The 19525-nt window shown below is 33.5% G+C and overlaps 1 protein-coding gene across 1 annotated transcript in view; it reads left to right on the plus strand.

Annotated features, from left to right (window-relative positions):
• The window catches only part of LOC140437562 (facilitated trehalose transporter Tret1-like), a 124151-nt gene that overhangs the window by 70641 nt on the left and 33985 nt on the right, over positions 1–19525 (plus strand). Inside the window, exon 3 of the mRNA XM_072527160.1 lies at positions 228–248. Coding sequence (XP_072383261.1) covers positions 228–248 — 21 coding nt within the window. The remainder of the gene's footprint in view (positions 1–227; positions 249–19525) is intronic.

The following is a 19525-nucleotide window of genomic DNA, read 5'->3' on the forward strand; positions in this document are numbered from 1 at the left end:
ACACCGATTATATAAAATACTAAAATAAACTAAACTGTAAACTAAACAAGGGCCAAATTGTAGCTGTTAAAGGGTTTTGATTGAAAACAGTGTCAGCAACAAATAGTGTGTTCTTGTTCTTGTGTGTTACTGTTCTTTACCATTAATAACACCCGCTATAATACAAACTACTATATTTGTTAGGTTTGAGCTAGTAACATTTACTAATATTATATTTTTTGTTCTAGTGCCAGTTGCTTCAGTTTAAAGTAAGTATAATATCAAAATTTTATCATTTATCTAAATCTACAAAACATTCTAATAGATCAGGGATCTAACGACCTTATTACAACTACGCCTAGATTGTGTTATCAAAAGCTGTCGTCGTTTTTTGTTTGGTTCGGCGGTTCTTTTGAGGCAAACCGCTTTCGCCGCGGGCGTTGTTGAGCATGTAAACAAATAGAATATGTAGGTAAAATTAATTTATTACTCAAAACATAAAGTATTCAATTTTGCCAGAATTGGAAGTTCCGTCCTTTGGTAAGAGCCGCATTGCTTGTTTTATTGTTTTACTTTCCATTCCTTACAAAAATTATGATCGAGTAACACGTCTCTTCCGCTCTCTTCCTAATTTATAATGTCGACTAACAAAAACGAAAAACGAGTTATGATGCGAAAAAAAATCGGTGTTACCGCTTAAAGTGAAAATGGAAATGTTTATAAATATACGATCGAAAATTGTTCGTGATCCAGCAATAGAAACAATGGAAGTGGCATTGTCATTATGGATCGAAGACCCTAACCGAAAAAGTGTGCCTCTGAGTGGTCCAATGGTCCGGGTAAAGACAGAGCGTCTTTATGCACATTTTAAAGAACCTGGTGGTAGTGGTGGTGCTGAATATACAGATGAAGGATTTCAAACATCAGAAGGTTGGTTCAAGAAATTTAAGGTGCGACAATCATTGCATAGCACTAAAATCGTTGGGAGAAGCTGCATCTGCGGACACTGCTGCACCAGCAATATATCCAGGAGAATTTGCGGACCTGATAGCTGGTGGAAAATATACACTTGAGCAAGTATTTAATGCAGATGAAACTGCACTGTTTTGAAGGATAATGCCAAATAAAATTCATTCATTCATTTCTATAACCGAAAAGTCTGCCCCTGGATTTAATGCAGCAAAGGATAGAGATACACTGCTGCTTTGTTCTAATGCATTTGGAGATTGTGTTATTAGACCATGTTTTATAGATATTTAATTCCTTGTGCGTTAAAAAATGAAAGCAAGGATGACCTGCTAGTGTTTTGTCGTGCTAATAAGAAAACGTGGGTTACAAGGGCTATTTTTAACTCGAAACTTATTTGAAATTAAAGAATTTAGACTTTAAAGCAGTTCTAGTTTTGGACAATGTATCAGGTTATCCTCGCGAAGTTGAATCTGTGCATCCAAATATAAAAGTGACATTTTTTATAAATAATCCAGGGTTAGGCGGACCTTCAAAATGATACTGAATCATATGGAATGTGATCCTCATGTGAATGTTATGGAATCCTGGAAAAAATTTGACATAACAAAATGCATTGTGAACATAAAAGAATCATTGCAAGAACTGAAGCCATACACATTGAAATCATGCTGGAAAAAACTGTGACCTGTTCTGACTGCGAAAAATGATAAACAATCTGTACAAGTTAAAACTCTAACTGCAAACATTGCCTAAATTGCGGGTAGAATAGGACGAGATGAGTTCGAACAGATAGAATCAAGTAACGATCAGCAGTTGCTTGAATTATAAGATGAAGATTTGACGGAAACCGACTTGGAGCAAATGGTAAATTCACAACCCATTGAAGAAGAGCCTTTAACAAGCATTGGAAACAGGTCATTTAATTTGCCAAATCTTAGTGAAGGTTTAAGAATGGCAAATGAGCTTTTTGATTTCTTTATGAAAATTGATCCATCAATGGAACGAGGTCTTATTTTTAAGAGGAAAATTGCTAATGCTAAATTGAAGTTTAAAAACTGCCAAGTAACAGAAAATTCTTTAAACCATTGCCTACACCTGAAGATGATATAAAGTTAATCAATATGTATGGTCAAAAACTGATTTTTTATGTATTTGATTTTTTATTTCGCCACCTAGGAACCTCTCTCCTATAACATCATATAAATTGCCATTCCATATTTACGGTTTCTGTATTCGCGGCATATTTACGGAACATATCCCCGCGAATAAAGAGCTTCTACTGTATTTAAGTTAGTTTTTGAACGAAGCATTCTCGTATAACGAATTTTTAATTAAAATGGTGATTTATTCGGATTAAATATGTAGAATTGCCGCAAGAAAATAGTTTAAGAATCATATTAAAATAATTAACTAAACAATAAGCTTTTAGGTCATAAAACAAACTTTTAATAAGTATGTTAATGTTATTTGTATGTATATCTACTTTATTTTTTTTTGACGAACTCATCCATCTTTTTGTTTTTTAATTGCACAGTGTTATATCACGCCAAAGCTTCATTAGTAAAACATCGGGCATCCCAGTTTCCTTTTACCGCTCCGCGGATCATAAAGAGATCTACTCTAATGAAAAAAATCATATGTTTTCTGAAATGTAGATAATTGCAGATACAGGGCACGAACAGGATATAATTCAACTTCTGTAAATTGACTGCTTCTTTCATGCTTGTTTTCAACTATTACAAGGTTAACAACAGCAGTAAGCGAAATTTAGGCCCTCATTATGTGGCCGAAATATTATACTTTTCTCATTTTAATGTTGTTAATCAATTGTTGCTGTTTGTGTATGTAAACAGGAATATAAGCATGCGACCTTAACACCACAACTCGAATTTTTCAGTAATATTAATTCTACCTTCCGATTTAATCTTGGCATTAAAATAACCTAGTATAAGAGTAGGTTCCAACGTAAAGACCAACGCTGGAACACCACAATACAACATTGGATACCTTACAAAGGTAGACCACCAAGATAGCATGGCTCTTATTCTTAGAGTGCTGTCTCCCTACGCAGGTTGGCAATCATACTGGCTATTTTTATTTTTGAACTTTCTGTTTTAAACAAATCAATCAATCTGCATTGATACCAATCACGCAGATTCTTCAACCAAGAATTCTGCCTTTGTCCAACAGATCTTTTTCCTTGAATCTTTTCATGTATTATTTGATATTTTGGTGTTCTCATCACGTGGCCTAGGTATTCCAGTTTTCTTGTTTGTCTAGTGGTGATTAGTTCTGTTTTTACCCTCTCCAGTACTTCTTTATTTGTAATTATGTCAGTCCATGATATGTTTAATACTCTGCGGTATGACCAGAGTTCGAAAGCCTCGATTCTTTTATGGTTAATATATACCTCGGATGTTTATTAAACAATCCATTAGTCGCTTTTGAAAGTAACTTTTCGTATAGAGCTTTTATGGAACCAATTGCTTTTAAAGGCGACTAGATGGTTTTTTTTTAAATGAACATCGCTTATAAATTCCAATATACAAAAATGAAGTTAATAATATATTTAAATAAGATATTGTTGAATGCTCAAATAAATGAATTTTACAACAAAAAGGCGGCTATCGGGTACAGTTCTTTTATTAAATCTTGCCCAAGATTTAATAAAAAAACTGTGCTTGATATCTGCATTTCTTTTGTAAAAAACAATAATATATATATACCTAGAAATATTTTAATTTCTTTTCTGCCAGTATCTTACCACCTACAATACCCTAATACTTACACCTAATACAAATTCTTATTGAGCCTACTAAACATTCCTGGTGTTGAAGTTCTGCTGCATAAGAATTTGTTTGTTTAACTATTAGGTCAAGTATATCATCAGTTATATATAAACTAAAAATATTTTTCAGTTCCTTATCTTAAGTAATTTGAAGATCTGTTCCACCTGTTGCACTAAATAATGTGAATCTTAAAAAGTTCAGAATAGTTGTGTACCAGAAAACAGGGTTCAGGAATAATGTTCAGTTCATCTTCCGACTCTATTTAAGAATTTTTTTCTCCTCCTTAAACTTAAACTTAAACTTAAACTTAAAAATCAAATTCGTTACCCGAACTAAATTTGGATAAATTTCAATATCGATTAATTCTTTGTGAGTTAGTTTACGTTTTTGTCCGAATATTGCAATATTAAAGAAATATATTCAATAAAATAAATAAGCACCTTATTGCACATGCTGAAACCAATTACTAAGCTTTATTGGCGGCCTGAAACACTAACAAACTTATGATCAAAGAAATATATCAAACGTAAAAAATCCTAAAGGATTCCTCTTGGATGTTGCTAAGTTAAATATTTTAACTACATAGATATAATTATTGATGACCGTTAAAATTGGTCTTAAAAATAAAAGAAGTCATTTTCCAATCGTAAAGATCAAATATTGAGGAAATAAATACGTTTATAACGTGACATGAACTACGTGACATACATTGTTTCACAAAGTGAATAAAGGAAATAGCAGAGATGAAAATATTCAGAAGAAGAGCCAGAAAAAATATTGATAGAAAAAGAAATGACACGACAACAAACGACAATGCAAAATGGAACAAATTTAGAGATTGACGAAAAAAACAAAGTAGTTAGAGTATCTCGAGACAAATTGCAAAAAGAGCAAAGAAACATTGGGCACATTAAAATGCCCAGTACAACTGTTTGGAAAATAATGAAGAACGAAACGGTTGTTAAGAAAATTAAAAAGAAAAGGAAGTAGTAATATCTGCTTTAGTCACTGACGAATAAGGAATCAGAAATAAATAATATCATATTACGGCCTAAAACCATGTATCTCTATGTTGTACAATTTCGTTTGAATTCTTTTATTCGTCTATAATCTATTCAAGACATCATCGTCATTAGATGTACTATTACCATAGTTGTGTAACGTTTCAATCGATCGATTGATCGTTACACCAAGCTGTGCTTGGTATTTTTCCTCCACATTGTATTATTCGCAAGCGCCCTAACTACCATCAGTTTAATTTATTTCGTTCTTTCACACTTTTTAATAGCCGGTTCAGATATATAAGCTCATACCAGTTCGAATAAGCATTTTTCCATCTACATATATCTATCTATGAAGCAGTAAATATTATAGAGCTTAAGTTAGTGTTTTGGTTATTATCAGCTACAACATTGGGGAAGGAATCTAACCCAATATTAAGAATTGCACAACTACCTTTGATACAGAATAGTACCCACTATTTTCGAGTTGAACTACCACCTTTAGGAATGAAATGAAACCCAATGTTTGTAAATCCAAATTATACGTGTACCAGAATTAACATTAAGATGCAGAAACAGCCATCCAGCCACATAGCAACTACCGGCGACGATTAATTTTCCACAAAGACCGGAACCCTTCCTCTAGAACTGCGTGACTTTGCTGAAAAACAACTCAAGCTGAGTACTATTTTAATTATTTCATACCAGCAACCAGCAAGCTTTGAATTGCAGATTGGAATTAATTTTTTTACTCCCTGGTAATATAATGTTTTTCTTAATATTAATTTATTAAATAATTATATTATTATGACTTAAGTTTTTCTTTCGTGTACCTTTCTGGGATAAATGTGGAAAAAAAAATGAGCAGGGAACGAACCGAAGGCTGAGCAGTCGGGCAGAGCTCCATTCTGATGGTTAGAATGATAGGCGTTTTCTTTTGAATATCGTTAGACATATTCAGAGGATTTCTCCCCTCGTTCCTCCCAGTAAGGTGGTGTTGCTTAAGGCCCCTGGTCGTACAACGACATGGACATTGCAGTTGAGTCTCGACCTTTTTCGCTAATCCTTTCCGGTTATTGCCAAAATTACTTCTTTTTCTTCTTCCTCTTTATAAGCAATTATTGGCGGATTAATACCTCTGTGGAAGGTTGTCACTCCATCTTTTGCGCAGTCGTCCGATACTTCTTCTGCCGATTGGTGACTTATCTCTTGCTCTTTTGACGATATGGGTCTCCTCCATTCTGCTTATGTGGTTATTCCATTCTTTTTTTCTATTTTGTGTCCATTCATTTATACACTGTTCATTATATTTTCTTCTGTCTTCACTTCTCTTTCGATCTTTCCGCGTACTTCCTGTAATTCTTCTCAGTACTCTCATCTCTGCCGTTTCCAGTAGCCTTTGCGTTGTGGCTATGCCAAGCCTTGTTTCTGAGGCATATGTCATTATTGGTTTTACACTGGCTTTATAAATTCTTGACTTCATCTCAGTGTTTATGTGTCTGTTTTGCCATATAGTGTTATTAAGGCATCCTGCCAGTCTATTTGCTTTTTGTACTTGATCTCTCACTTCTTTGTCCAGGTCTCCATAGCTAGACAGTGTAATTCCCAGGTATTTTATTTTCATTACTTGTTTAATACTGATGCTATAAATTTCTATTTTACATACATCAGGTTGGTTCTTTGCTGACTACTATTGTCTTAGTTTTCTGAGATGAGATTGTCATATTAAATTCTTTTGCTCTTATGTTAAATCTGTGGACCAGTCTTTGCAAACTATCTTCATCTTGGGCTATCAATATTACGTCGTCTGCGTAACAGAGTATTTTTATTTCTTTGTTTCCCATTCTGTATTCTCTTCCTTTGTTAACGCTTTTGACGATTTCATCCATGATAAAATTGAAGAGCAATGAATCTCCTTGTCTTATTTCGCTGCCTATTTCTATAGGTTCTGTAAGTTGTCCATCTATTCTGACTTCCATTTTATTGTTTTGGCAGATGTTTTCGATAGTTTTTATAATATTTAGGGGAACTTCTGTATTATACAGAAGATAGATTACATCTTTGAGTCTTACTCTGTCAAACCCTTTCTTTAGGTCAATTAGAAACAGAAATGTTGGTCTACTATACTCTAGTGAACTAGTATTGCCAAAACTATTGCCAATATTTTCTTTTCAGAGTCGTTTTGATCATATTAGCCTGAGTATTTTTATAAAGTGTATTACATCGTTCTCATCTGGTATTTCTTATAGATCTAAAAGTTATATAGCCCTCCCCTATATTTTATTTTTACCTTTCATTGTAGTTAGAGTTTTCGTTTTACTGTTTTCTATTTTTAATTAACGTAACTCAACCTCCAACATATTCTGTCTATTTTACAGCAAAATTTGCACCAGGCACTACGTCGATATTCAAGGTCAAACTAATTCTCCCTCTAGAGATATTCTGCTTTTATTGATCAAACAATTTATTCCGTTTATGTTTTCTAATAGACCAAAAGTCTAGCCATAAGATATCAATTGATGTTTTACCCGCTGCGACATAATATTAAATACAATGCGGGAGATTAAGGAGAGATTAATCAAAATATGAGTAACAGTTCAAAGTTCGAACGAAAAAATTTGTATTTAAAATACCACAAACATAATCATGATTAATTTAATACCTAAAATTAAATTAATTCACTGAAACAGATAAGGAATGTTCCACCAGCTGTGCGATTAGATTGAACTCAATATGATTGTTATTCCGACAATGAAACTATTCTGAAGCTATTTTCTCGTTGCATTTTAATATTAACTATTTTTAATGAGAATTGAATATAGTAAATTTTTCACAAGTTTAGTTTAAAATACCTTTACTTTGACCTTTCGAATTTCACTTCGAAATTCGTTCTCAAAATACAATGAGTCGAAGAGAAGATCAGGTGATAATAAGCTGATCTTACAGAGGTACATTACAAAGACCTTCTTGATGGATAATAATAGATGGATAACAGAAATAAATAATAGAAGAATAATAGATAGATAACAAATAGATAAGAGTTTGACAAAAGGTAAGCAAAAAATACTGAATTCTAGGAATTGCAAAATAGAAGGCGCTGATAAATCTTTACCAGAGATTTAGAGAGGATTAAAAATCGTCGTGGCACCCTTCGCTATGCGTCATATTCGGCCGCATTAGACGAAGTGTTGGGGGTACATTCGTCAATTATTTGCTTTATTCGCAAGCATAAGCAAATATCTGAATAGCAACGTCTATTTGTCCACTTGTAGGTTTTTTGACGTACTTTAAAGGACCCGAATAAGCCTAATGAACGCCGAATGTCGACTGCCCACACTTCGCTCGCACCAGTGATTGTCTCGCTGTTTATGTTAACCACTTAACCTAACTTTATTGTAATTCTCGTTATTCTTGAACCATTAATTCGACAAATGTGTATGTTTATATACAACTATTATACCTATTACGCTTTGATTTAAATGAAAGGATAAAGAGATAGATAATGTATTTATTCAAAGTCTATATTATTGTGCCACTCAAAAAACCATCTTTTTCATCTGTCTCCCAGTCATCTTTATCACTATCACTGCTTACCGGTTTTATGAATTTTGAGACATTTATTGATCCCAGAACAGGCTGTTTTTGTATAAGTGGACTTTGTTTTGGTATGGATGGTTAAGATAGATCGTCTTGACTTTTAGTTCCGTTATATTTAGTCACAATTATGTATTATAAGTATGATTACCAGTAGTTTAAAATCATAAATTCATGCCAGTTCTATATTGCTAGCTTGTTATTAATAGACAAAATCAATAATAAAGGCGGTACTAATAATATCATCCCACCACGAGGCCTGTGCTATTAGTTTAATTCGTTACTGTAAAGACAACAGAACTGGTTTGTTACTAATTGATTTTTAAATACTTCCTTTTTATTTAGTTTTGGATTTGATTTGACACACTTTGTAAAAAAGGTACAACCTTATGAGATTTACCAAGAATTTATTGGACGTGAGAATTTTGAAGGTTTGGCCTGTACATTTTTTGTGATTTGTAGTAGTTGTATTTATAAAGTAATAAATTCTTAGACAGGAGTATAATAACACATTATTTTTAACATTTACTATATTTGCTTGTCATTTTTAGTTTTAATTTGTGAAGTATAAATAAGAATAAGTGATAAAGTATAGATATAAACAAACACATTATTACATTAAGACACTCATAATCACTCTCTAACAAAAGACTGCCTCTGATAATTTGTTAAACAACATCGCGGCACATGTTACACCTCTTTACAGAACAAGAAAGAACCACTCGACTGTAGCAACATATGCAATATAATTTGGCAAGCCCCCAGAACTTACAATGATAAACTGTACTCACGTGGTTTTATTTTTATTGGTGAAATTATCTTTCGATAATTGAAATCTTCACTTGAGCATAGAAACAAATTGAACATATTATTGACAGCATAATAGAACCTATAGTAAGGTCTCTTGCAGTTGACTGCAGTTCATCTGAGATAGAATTTGAGAAAGTATAACTATAAACTGTAGATCAGAATTTTATTTCCCTCTTTCTTTCCTTTCTTGAGCTAGCACTCCAATGGGTAGCATTTTGGCTATGACGTATATTGTGTCATCAAATAGTGTGCGGAATGCGCTGGCAATGTTTTGTGTGTTAATACTGACGTGACTACTGATAGCAATAACGTCTTTCTGCTTTTTTTAGGCCTCCTACATTCGGCATTAGCCGTGATAAGTCTGCTCTTACTACTGACGCTTTAGCAACTGACATGCTCCACCTGTTGCTTTAAGTCTGGCATCAATCATCACTCCTAAGTACCGAGAGAATGGTTGTATATAATATATTGTATGAAGAAATATGCAACGAGTCCAGCTTCCCTTAGTAATTCTAGCTTTAGCAATCAATCATACATAATAATCCACAAGAGAGGGCCTAGACCAGAGCCGTGTGGTATTCTTCCAGTGATTCTATATTCCTTCGGGCCAGACTTTGTGTCATACTTCAAAAGTTGATCAGCGAAGTAACTAGTCACCATCCTCATTTCGGAAAGAGCTCGTATAATTCAATTCCATTTGACGGAGTTAACAGCATTTTTGATGTTCAATATGGCCACCACAAATTACTTCTTCTTAACCCTCTTTTATTTGGTCCCTGTGATCGCCTCCTTAGCTGTGTTAACTAGATTAATCGCATCTCTGTTTATTGGTATATCTTTGATTTCGCTTCTATTTGTATTTTCATTGTAGTTTTCTTGTAAATATTATATATGATCATTCTGTATCGGAAGTCTATCCTGCAGATGTTCATAGCTCTCTCTATTGCCCAAAATTCTGTGGAGTCGAATGCCTTTTCATAATCAACGAAGCCAATTTATAAGTTCAAGTGATATTCATTGGCTTTCTCTATTAGCGTTCTGACTGATCCGCTGTACTGTAACCTTTTCGGAATGCTCCCTGCTCTACCGGTTGATAGCTATCGAGCTTCGACGTTAATCTGTTAGTTATTACTCTCATAAACAGTTTGTACATTTGGGACAGCAGGGAGATTTTCCTATAGTTCTTCAGATCTCCCCTGTCTTCGTTTTTGAAGAGAAGTATTTTCAAACTTTCATTCCAATCATCTGGGACTTCTCCTCTGTGAAGACATTCGTTGAAAAAATTTTTCAATTCTTCGAGAATAATTTCAATCCCCTCCTTCAACATTTCACTCATGTACTTAATGAAATAAAATCTATGTGTTTTGGGTCTTAGAGAATAGTTTTCTGAGAATTTACTCTACATATAACAAGCGAGTCTTCTACAGCTGGCGCCGCTTCTCGCATCCTAATTTCCAGCGTTTTCTGTCGAAGCAACCTTCAGTTGTTAAATCTCTGGCGGTCATTGCATCGTCGACATCGTCTCTCCAGGATCGTCTTGGCCTACCTCGTTTTCTTCTAGTTGGCGGAGTCCATTCTTCTATTTTTTTTGGCCATCTATTTTCAGGCATTCTCTGAAGGTGTCCATACCAGTTAAGTCTTTTGGCTTCGATTGTGTCTATTATGTCTAGATCGATTTCCATTTCTCTCCGAATATCTTCGTTTCTCACCCTATCAAGTCTAGTGAGCTGGCAACATCGTCTCCAGTAGTTCATTTCCATGGGCTTAATTTTTTATTTGTTTCTTTGGTTTATTTCCCAGAGTTCGGCGCCGTACAACCCAATACTTTCTATTATTGTTTTATAGATTCTTCTTTTATTTTCTTTTGTTATTTTTTTATTCCATAATAGTCCGTGTAGCTGTCTGGTGGCTGATCTTGCTTGGCCAATCCTGGAGTGTATTTCTTCGCTACTTCCTGCTTTTGAGGTTATTTGGACTCCCAAGTATTTGAAATTGTCTGTTGGTTTTATAGTTCCCATTTCGATTTGTAGGCTTTCTGGTTTTTCTCCTACAACTAAGTACTCAGTTTTTTGTATATTAATTTTGAGGCCCCATTTAGTATACTCATCTTCCAGTTTTCTAAGCATGTAGCCTACATCACTCTCGTCTTCAGCTAGAATGGCTTGGTCGTCAGCGAAGTGTATCGTGTACAATCTATCATATCCGATTGGGATGCCCATATTGCAGCACTTTCTTCTCCACACTGAGAGTGCCTCATTTAGATATATTTTGAAGAGTGTAGGTACTATGCATTTATTTGGATAATACTGACGGTTAACAGAAACAACTTACGGTTTAAAGAGTGTTGATTAATCAAAGTTCAATTGTAATTTTATTTTAAAGAAGTTTTCATTTAGATCTATTGAAAAATAATATATCTTGTAAGTCTTATAAAAATATTATACTTTTATCTTTATTTCAATTAAATTTTTCGAAAAATGACATAACCTATTCAAAAAAATTATGTGTCGTTCGTATGTTCAGTACTAAGGGGCAAACGTTCTTGTTTATCGAGAACACTTATTCTGCAAAGTTTATGCAAAAGATTACATAAAAAATTACCAATCGTTACTTTTACCGTACTCTTTGTTTAAGAAAATTAATTTATTATGTGGGTTATCCAAATTTGGTCTTTTCAAATGATACTTTCGCCGGGTTTAATTCCATTCTTGACATACATAAGTATAGAAATACGTGAGTTGGAAAATAGTTACGAGGGCAACGTGAAGAGAGTTCTCGACTTGGTAATAAAAATATAGTTTTTTTGATGAATATGCATTTATTTCTCAATATAGTCTCTTTGTGTAAAACACTGCTTGTTGAATATTTCTCCGGTGAACGTATTTCGTGTAAGGTCCAGTTTTTACAATAATTGGGACCAGGGTCCCCTTGTTATATAAAAGCTGGTGAATTATTTCTTTTAAGGTGTTTTATGGCTTCATCCACTTCAGCCCTTAGGATATCTGATTCTAGATTTGTTAATGTGATTTCTAGTGCTGAGATATGATTAATTTTAGACGATATTTCTTCATAAAGTTCTGTGCAGTTTCGTTCTTCCAAGTCTCCAGAATCGCGTCCATAGCACTTACCACATTACCTGTTTCATCATCTTTAGTTTGTGGGTTTAAATTCTCGAGCAGTACGCAGTTTCACTTTCTAAAAGAGATTTGAAAGAAATCTATTGTTTCATTTTGAAGTATATGGATTTCCATTTACTTGGAAATGTTAGAAACATGTTGATCTTAATCTTTGCCACGTCTTCGTCTTCGTTAAATTTTTCTTGAAGGTTTTATAATCATTTAATCAATAACTGCCAATTTTAAGTTTCCTTCTTTGTTCTATAATTTCCCATGTTTTGGTACTAATCCATCGTTTACAACTACTACTTGCGGATTGATGACATTGATTAGCAGTACCTAATATGGCTAGTTTAAAGCCCCTTCAGAAAGTCTTTAACATCTGTACTCATTATCCCACTTAACACTGGGTTTATTCGTTCTTTGAAGGTTACCAGTTAAGTCTAAGTTAACATATGAAGGATAGGAAAACAATTTGAGTTTGGCCATTTTTGTTGTGATATCATTGACCCTTGTTTTTGACCGTAGAATTCAATGAATCCATCTTCCCGTTCATTTCTTTCACCTAAACTGAAAGGGCCAACGGTCAACCTAATGTGATAATCAAGAAGGGTTCTTGGGGTTTCATGTTATCAATCGTATGTCTGCTTGATATTTTATTATGCATCTTCTCCAAAAGCCGTATTAAAATTTCCACACTTATATCGTCTGATTTAATGTCTTAAAAGTAAATTGTTATTGCCTCAAAAATCAGACCCTTTTCTATATATTATTTACACAATATCTGCAGCGCCAACTATATGCGTCAGTAAAACTGACGCTATATACACACACCTACATGTTTCATTGTTCTATTCTTACTAAAAGGTTTTTTAATAGCTGGTCATAAAATATTTTATTGCTTGGAATTTACAGAACTGAAATGCCATAAAAAATCGTAAAAAATCTCCCCTCAGTTAAAATTACTATAAAATGCTTGCCAGACAAAAATTATATCTTATCCTCAGTAGGACATATCTCTCTACACATATTATCTCGTCTTTGTCAGTTAAGACAATCATATCACAGTTTTCAGTTAATAGCACTATATCTCGCCTTAGTTATGGCACACACAATTAAGTATTCATCGACATAGCAAAGTATTGTTTAAACTCAGTTTTCAAGAAAAATAGTAATAAAAGTGTTGGTAGATTTAACTGTGCCTAAATAAAATAAATCACTTAACTCGCAATCTTCAACATCAAACTATAGCTTCACCTACACTCCTTCGCGTAACAGATACACAACTTTATAAAATAATTTATACTGCAGTATACAACAATAAAGTTTAGGCAATTTTCACATATTTCAACACAATATATTTGATAAAGTTCAGATTTGATGTTAACCATTTCAAATCACTGTGCCAATATAATAAAATTGCAATTTCATTTATATATAGCAGTGCTATCTATGGGCTGGGCAAAGAACATTGCACCTTGTCCTCGTATACCGTAATCTCATATTTATATTTTGTGATAATAAACTATTAAAAACTCGTTTATATTACATACACCTACTCTTTGAGGATTCCATATTATATTGTGAAATATTTGACATTATACATATACCAATAGGTTCGAGAAAGGTCACCAGTTGATATAATGCGAACGGCAGATAGATGATTGGTGGAGAGCGAGTTGTGGCTTCTAAACTAGCTTTAGCAATTGGTATTTGGTTCTACAGAAAAAATTACCACATATACGAAACAAAAGATAGGTAAAGGGCGGCACTTATTTTTTTGTAAATAATAGAAGAAAATTAAGAAAGCTTAAATCTTTACTAACGTTTCGTCCTGAAAATCAAAAATGTAAAATATCTTGAAGTAAAAATTTTTGATTAAATGTTGCCAACACTCTATACTTAAATAAATAACAAATTTGTTCAGCGAAAATAGTCCACATACCTACTTAAGGCTTGTACGGCCAGATCTTTCTTTCTCGTCGTAATAGAACTATCAAAATTTTTAAATTTAATACTCGATCAGGGGACTTATTGTTCGTAAAAGAAATAAATAAGTCAGTTCAAAACAAACACAATTTTTTTCAACAAATAGTTAAAAAGCAAACAAGAATAAAAAAGATAAACAATTTATTTCAAGAAATGGTTGATATGCAAATAAAAGTGAAACATATAGACAAATTTTTAGGTGGTAAAACAAAAAAACTTGACTTAACAATTATCCCACATAAAATGACATGCAAAATTAAATAGAATCTAGAAGAACTCGAAAACAAAATTTAAAAATAAAACACAAAACAAACCAGCACTGCGGTTATCAAATTAAATTTCGGCACTGCCGTCATCAAATTGAATTGCAGCACTGTCGTTATCAAGATTCAATGACTCTGGAAGATTAGTTCGTTTAATCTTCTTTAATTAATCTGGTAAGGTATAATCTGGTAAGGTATTAAGGTTTAATTAATCTAGGTATTAGTATGACGAGCTCTGTGGGCCGGTTGTACGGCAGAATATTAAAGAAGAGGGTTGAAAGACAGATACAAGATATTGAAGAACAAAGCGGCTTTCGTACCGGGAGATCCTGCCTTGATAATATATTTATCCTACGACAAATAATTGAAAAGCGTGTCGAAAGAAGTAGAGAGACCCATTTGGTATTTATAGACCTTGAGAAAGCATATGATAGTGTCCCGTTAAAGAAAATGTTTGAGGTCCTCAAAAGGTCCGGATTGGATTCGACGTATATCCGAGCGATATATAAATTGTACGAAAATGCAGTTAGTTATGTAAAAATTGGAACCAGAACCTCAAATGAATTTAAAGTCACTAAAGGCCTAAAGCAAGGATGCTGTTTGTCACCGACACTCTTTAAAATATACGTCCAAGAAGCATTGAGGAATTGGAGAAATAAATGTAGATTTATGGGCATCGAAGTGGGACAAGAAACTCTGTATACATTGTTGTTTGCAGATGATCAGGTGGTGGTTGCAACCGATGAGGAAGATATAAATTATATGAATCGAAAATTATTTGAGGAATATGCCAAATGGGGGCTTACTGTAAACATAAGCAAAACAGAATATTTAAAAATTGGAGGAAATACCACAGATCTGAGGCTTGAAAACGCAGTCATAAAAGGCTGCAACCAGTATAAATATCTAGGAAGCATCATATCAGCAGATGGCAGAGTTAAGATAGATGTACAAAACCGAATAACCCAAGGGAAAAAATGCATCCGAATACTGAATTCATTACTGTGGTCTAATAAAATAAAGATGCATACGAAACTTCGCGTATACAGAGCAATTGTAGAACCAATTACCACATATGGTGCCGAATGTTGGACGATGACAAAGAATGAACGAGATAAAGTAGACGTTGTGGAAATGGATTATCTTAGAAGGTCATGTCGAGTATCGAGAATGGAAAGAATCAGGAATGAGGAAATACGAAACCGTACAGGAATTAGAGATACTCTTTCAGATAGAATACAAGGAAGGCGATTACAATGGTATGGTCACGTGATGAGAATGGAGGAGGAGCGGTGGCCAAAGAAAGCCTTAATGTATGTTCCGCCAGAAAGAAGGAAAAGGGGAAGACCACCAAATTCCTGGAGAAGAGAAATTACAAAAACAATGCAATCTAGAGGCTTAGAAGAGGGAGATTGGAGAGATAGGAAAATATGGAGGCTGAAATGCGGGAAGCGGCAATCGCCGTAGGACCCCCGTTATATGATGATGAATTAATCTGGTACTCAATAGAAACTCTACTGGTGGATAAATATATGATCTTGAATTTGCCAAAGCTCCAGTAACTCTCAAGCTTTTCTAGGTTACATACAGGTGTAACATAATAAAACTTACAGTTGTTGATGGTCTCCCTCTTGAAAATTCAAACACTGACTCTACACTACAACAAATATCGGGAGACTTAAGAATAAATCGATGTTTACTTTAGAGTTTGATTTGATATTATTACGGCTATATATCTCTTAATAGAAATACTCGTTGTAGTAAGATTACATCTCTTAATAACATTAACAATAAATATTTAAAATAAATCAATAAAATCAAAAAAATCGCGTTAAGTTGACACGTCTTGTCCGCTGAACAACCCAACTAGAAGTGGTACTTTTCAGAAAGTTACCAGTTCGGACACATGATCAAACTTTTTAACCCCAACGAAACCCATCAATTTAAAAAAGGCACAAAATAAACAAAAAAATTAAAAAAGTACAAATTACAATAATGTTACAAACAGCATCTATTCCGAAGCTATTTTGTTGTGGCATTTTAATATTATTTACTATATTTAATGCGAATTAACCACAATATCAGTTTAAAATACGTTTATTTTGAGGTTTGTATGTTCACTTCGGAATCTTTCTCGAAATATATTGTCAAAGTCTAAATCAGAACGTCAAAATAAAGGTATTTTCAACTGAAATTGTGGTTAATTCCAATTAAAGATAATTAATAAACAGCATCTGGTTTAAACAGTAGATACATGTAATAAATACCAGAATGTTCGATAACTACATAGAGTAAATAACAAAGGAAACGCCTAATTTATTTTTCCACACAGTTCTTTAGAGTTGATATCCCAATAGAATGGCACTTTCTTTTTCATCAAATTCGTGTATTTTTCTTTGATTTTGTAACTTAATTGTTGCATAATACAACATTTGGCATAATAATCGTCGATTAATTTTTATTATTCTAAGTTCGATAAACAACATAAGAAGTCCTTCGGATTATAGCGAAAGGATAGCGGAAAAAACTCGAAACAACATTTTTGTTCCGGTGTGACCAATTGCTGCACCTTATACGGCGAGTTTTTTCTGATTTTTAATTCTTCAGTTAACTTATAGCACTTTATCATTTAATACACCCAGTATCTATGATATTTACGTACTTCTACTTGAAAATTATTTAATACGATCTGCGGATTTTTTAAAATTATATCCGGGGCAGTAGCTTTTTTTATGTTAACGAGGTTCTACGGGTAGAAGTAATCAGGTCGTATCTGAAAATATAGTTGAACAAAATATAGCGTATGTAGAAAAGCAACTGCTAACAATTTCTTTTAACATAGGTATAGATAAAAAAATTACAAATAATTTAAACATCAACGTATAAGTGTCTCCCACCAGGTTTTCTTTGGTCGTCATCCCAGCAACTTAAAAATCAGCAGTTCTTTAAATTTTATAATTAGAATCTCGACTCTAACGATCGTAACCTATGTTCTCTCATTTTCACATCAATGGGTGCCACCCCTAGATTTCCCTACTTTTATTCTTTTTTTCACTCCGCTCGTGCATCTAAGAACTACTCATTTCCGTCACATGTATTACATAATTGTCACACAACATACCACTCACTGTCAGCGTCAACACAATGAAACTAAATCGACATAATATAACTGGGAAGATAGATCAAAAACAGCTGACGTTGTTTGGAGAGTTGTAAAGATATCTTTGTCGAGGCATATATTCTCGATAAATATTAAAAGTGATTTTCCCGCAAAACAAAAAGAGGAGGCGTCCTCGGAAAAGTTGGAGTGATGATATCGATGAAGTAAATCGTTTAGAAGAGGTAGCACGAAGAATATTCTATTGTCCACCCGGTGTAGGCTGCAGTTCCTCTGTACGGTGTACCACATATATACAGAGGATATACTACCAACATGCAATAGCCATTATAGGCTGATAATTTTACCTTTCACACCAATTTCACACAAATTGCTTCACAGCTATTCTCGAGAACCCTGAACACTATCGAGCAATGGTTGACTAAAAGCCGCAGCAAAATAAAGGAGAAACTAAATTCATAGGTACATGTAACCGCAGTAGTGACTAGACGCAGACTGAAGCGTTTTGTTCAATACTTCAGAGCAAAAGGAATATATCAGCCGATAGCTTCTTAGATATCTTTTTTTTTTAATTATTTACTCATTTTTATATTATACATATTGCAAATTTTTTGAGATGATAAAACAAAGTTGTCATGAGGATGACTAGGTATATGGATTTCTTTAGGACCTCAAAATGTTAAAACGTCGCGTTGCAGTGTCTGCCATTATTTTTATTATGCAACAATTAGTTGAACATATTGTAGTTGTGTGGATCTAATTAATTGAGTAATTCAATTGGATTAAACTCGCAATGGTAAGAGAAGTCTCAAAATAATAATACTATGAAATAAGTCGACATAATTATAAAGAAGGCCACCATTTTGCAAAAAAACAGTATTGCTGCCAATATGGCGCGCGTGTATGTGTGTGTATGTGTGTGTGAGAGAGAGAGACAGATAGAGAGAGAGAGAGAGAATAGGGCTTGAAAGCGGGTCCGTTAGCCACAGATTTTTATTTGTTATCATGATAAACCTTCAAGAAAGGCTTTGATTCTGATTTCATAATTTGATCTCTCATCAAACTGTCATATTTTTTTCTTCTTCTAAGAAACTATCTAATGATAAATTAATATCGCAATTACAATGTTATAAGAGAGAAATTAATAAATACAACAATAATAAAATTAAGATACTAGTTAAATAATGTTGTTTTTTATTCAATGTGTAAATAACCGTAAAATCCATGCACATTTTTTTAATATAACACCACTTTTTCAACGTAGTCGTGCATGAACATATTTTTGTAAATATCAAAACCATATGAACATCACTTAATTTAAAATTTTACACACCAATGACTTGCAAACAATCAATATAAGGAAAAAATATTTATTCTGCGGATTAAGTTTCAAAGAAAAAATATATTATTGGTATTATCTGTCTAGACTTTAAAACAACAAATACGAAGACAATTCTAAAAGATGTGGGATCAGTAATTGTTGACATATAGGTTTTTTCGAAAAGTGTATTAACGAAAAAAAAAAGGAAAAGAGGCGAAGGAAAAAAGAATAATGGAAACATGCATTGAGATGGAGGAAATACATAAAAAACAGGATAATACAACTTACAAAAGATCCGAATAATTGACAAAAACAATAAACCTACATCAATGGCGTTATAACTCTTCGAGTCTTTGTCGCGTTTACTATTGCCTTCCATTCTTGTTGATCCTGTGCCAATATTTCCCGTACTCTCACTTCCATTTTCTGCAGATCCTCTGACTATATCTTTCAATCTTTTTCTGGACTGTCCTGCAGATCTTCCCCTATCTGGCCTTTCCCAAAATACATTGCTTATAAGGCGAATGTCATTACTGCGTCTGGTCAGAGTTTTTACCTCATTTGCGTTTCAACTTC

This window comes from Diabrotica undecimpunctata, chromosome 3 (assembly GCF_040954645.1).
Source record: "Diabrotica undecimpunctata isolate CICGRU chromosome 3, icDiaUnde3, whole genome shotgun sequence".
Lineage (NCBI taxonomy): Eukaryota > Metazoa > Arthropoda > Insecta > Coleoptera > Chrysomelidae > Diabrotica > Diabrotica undecimpunctata.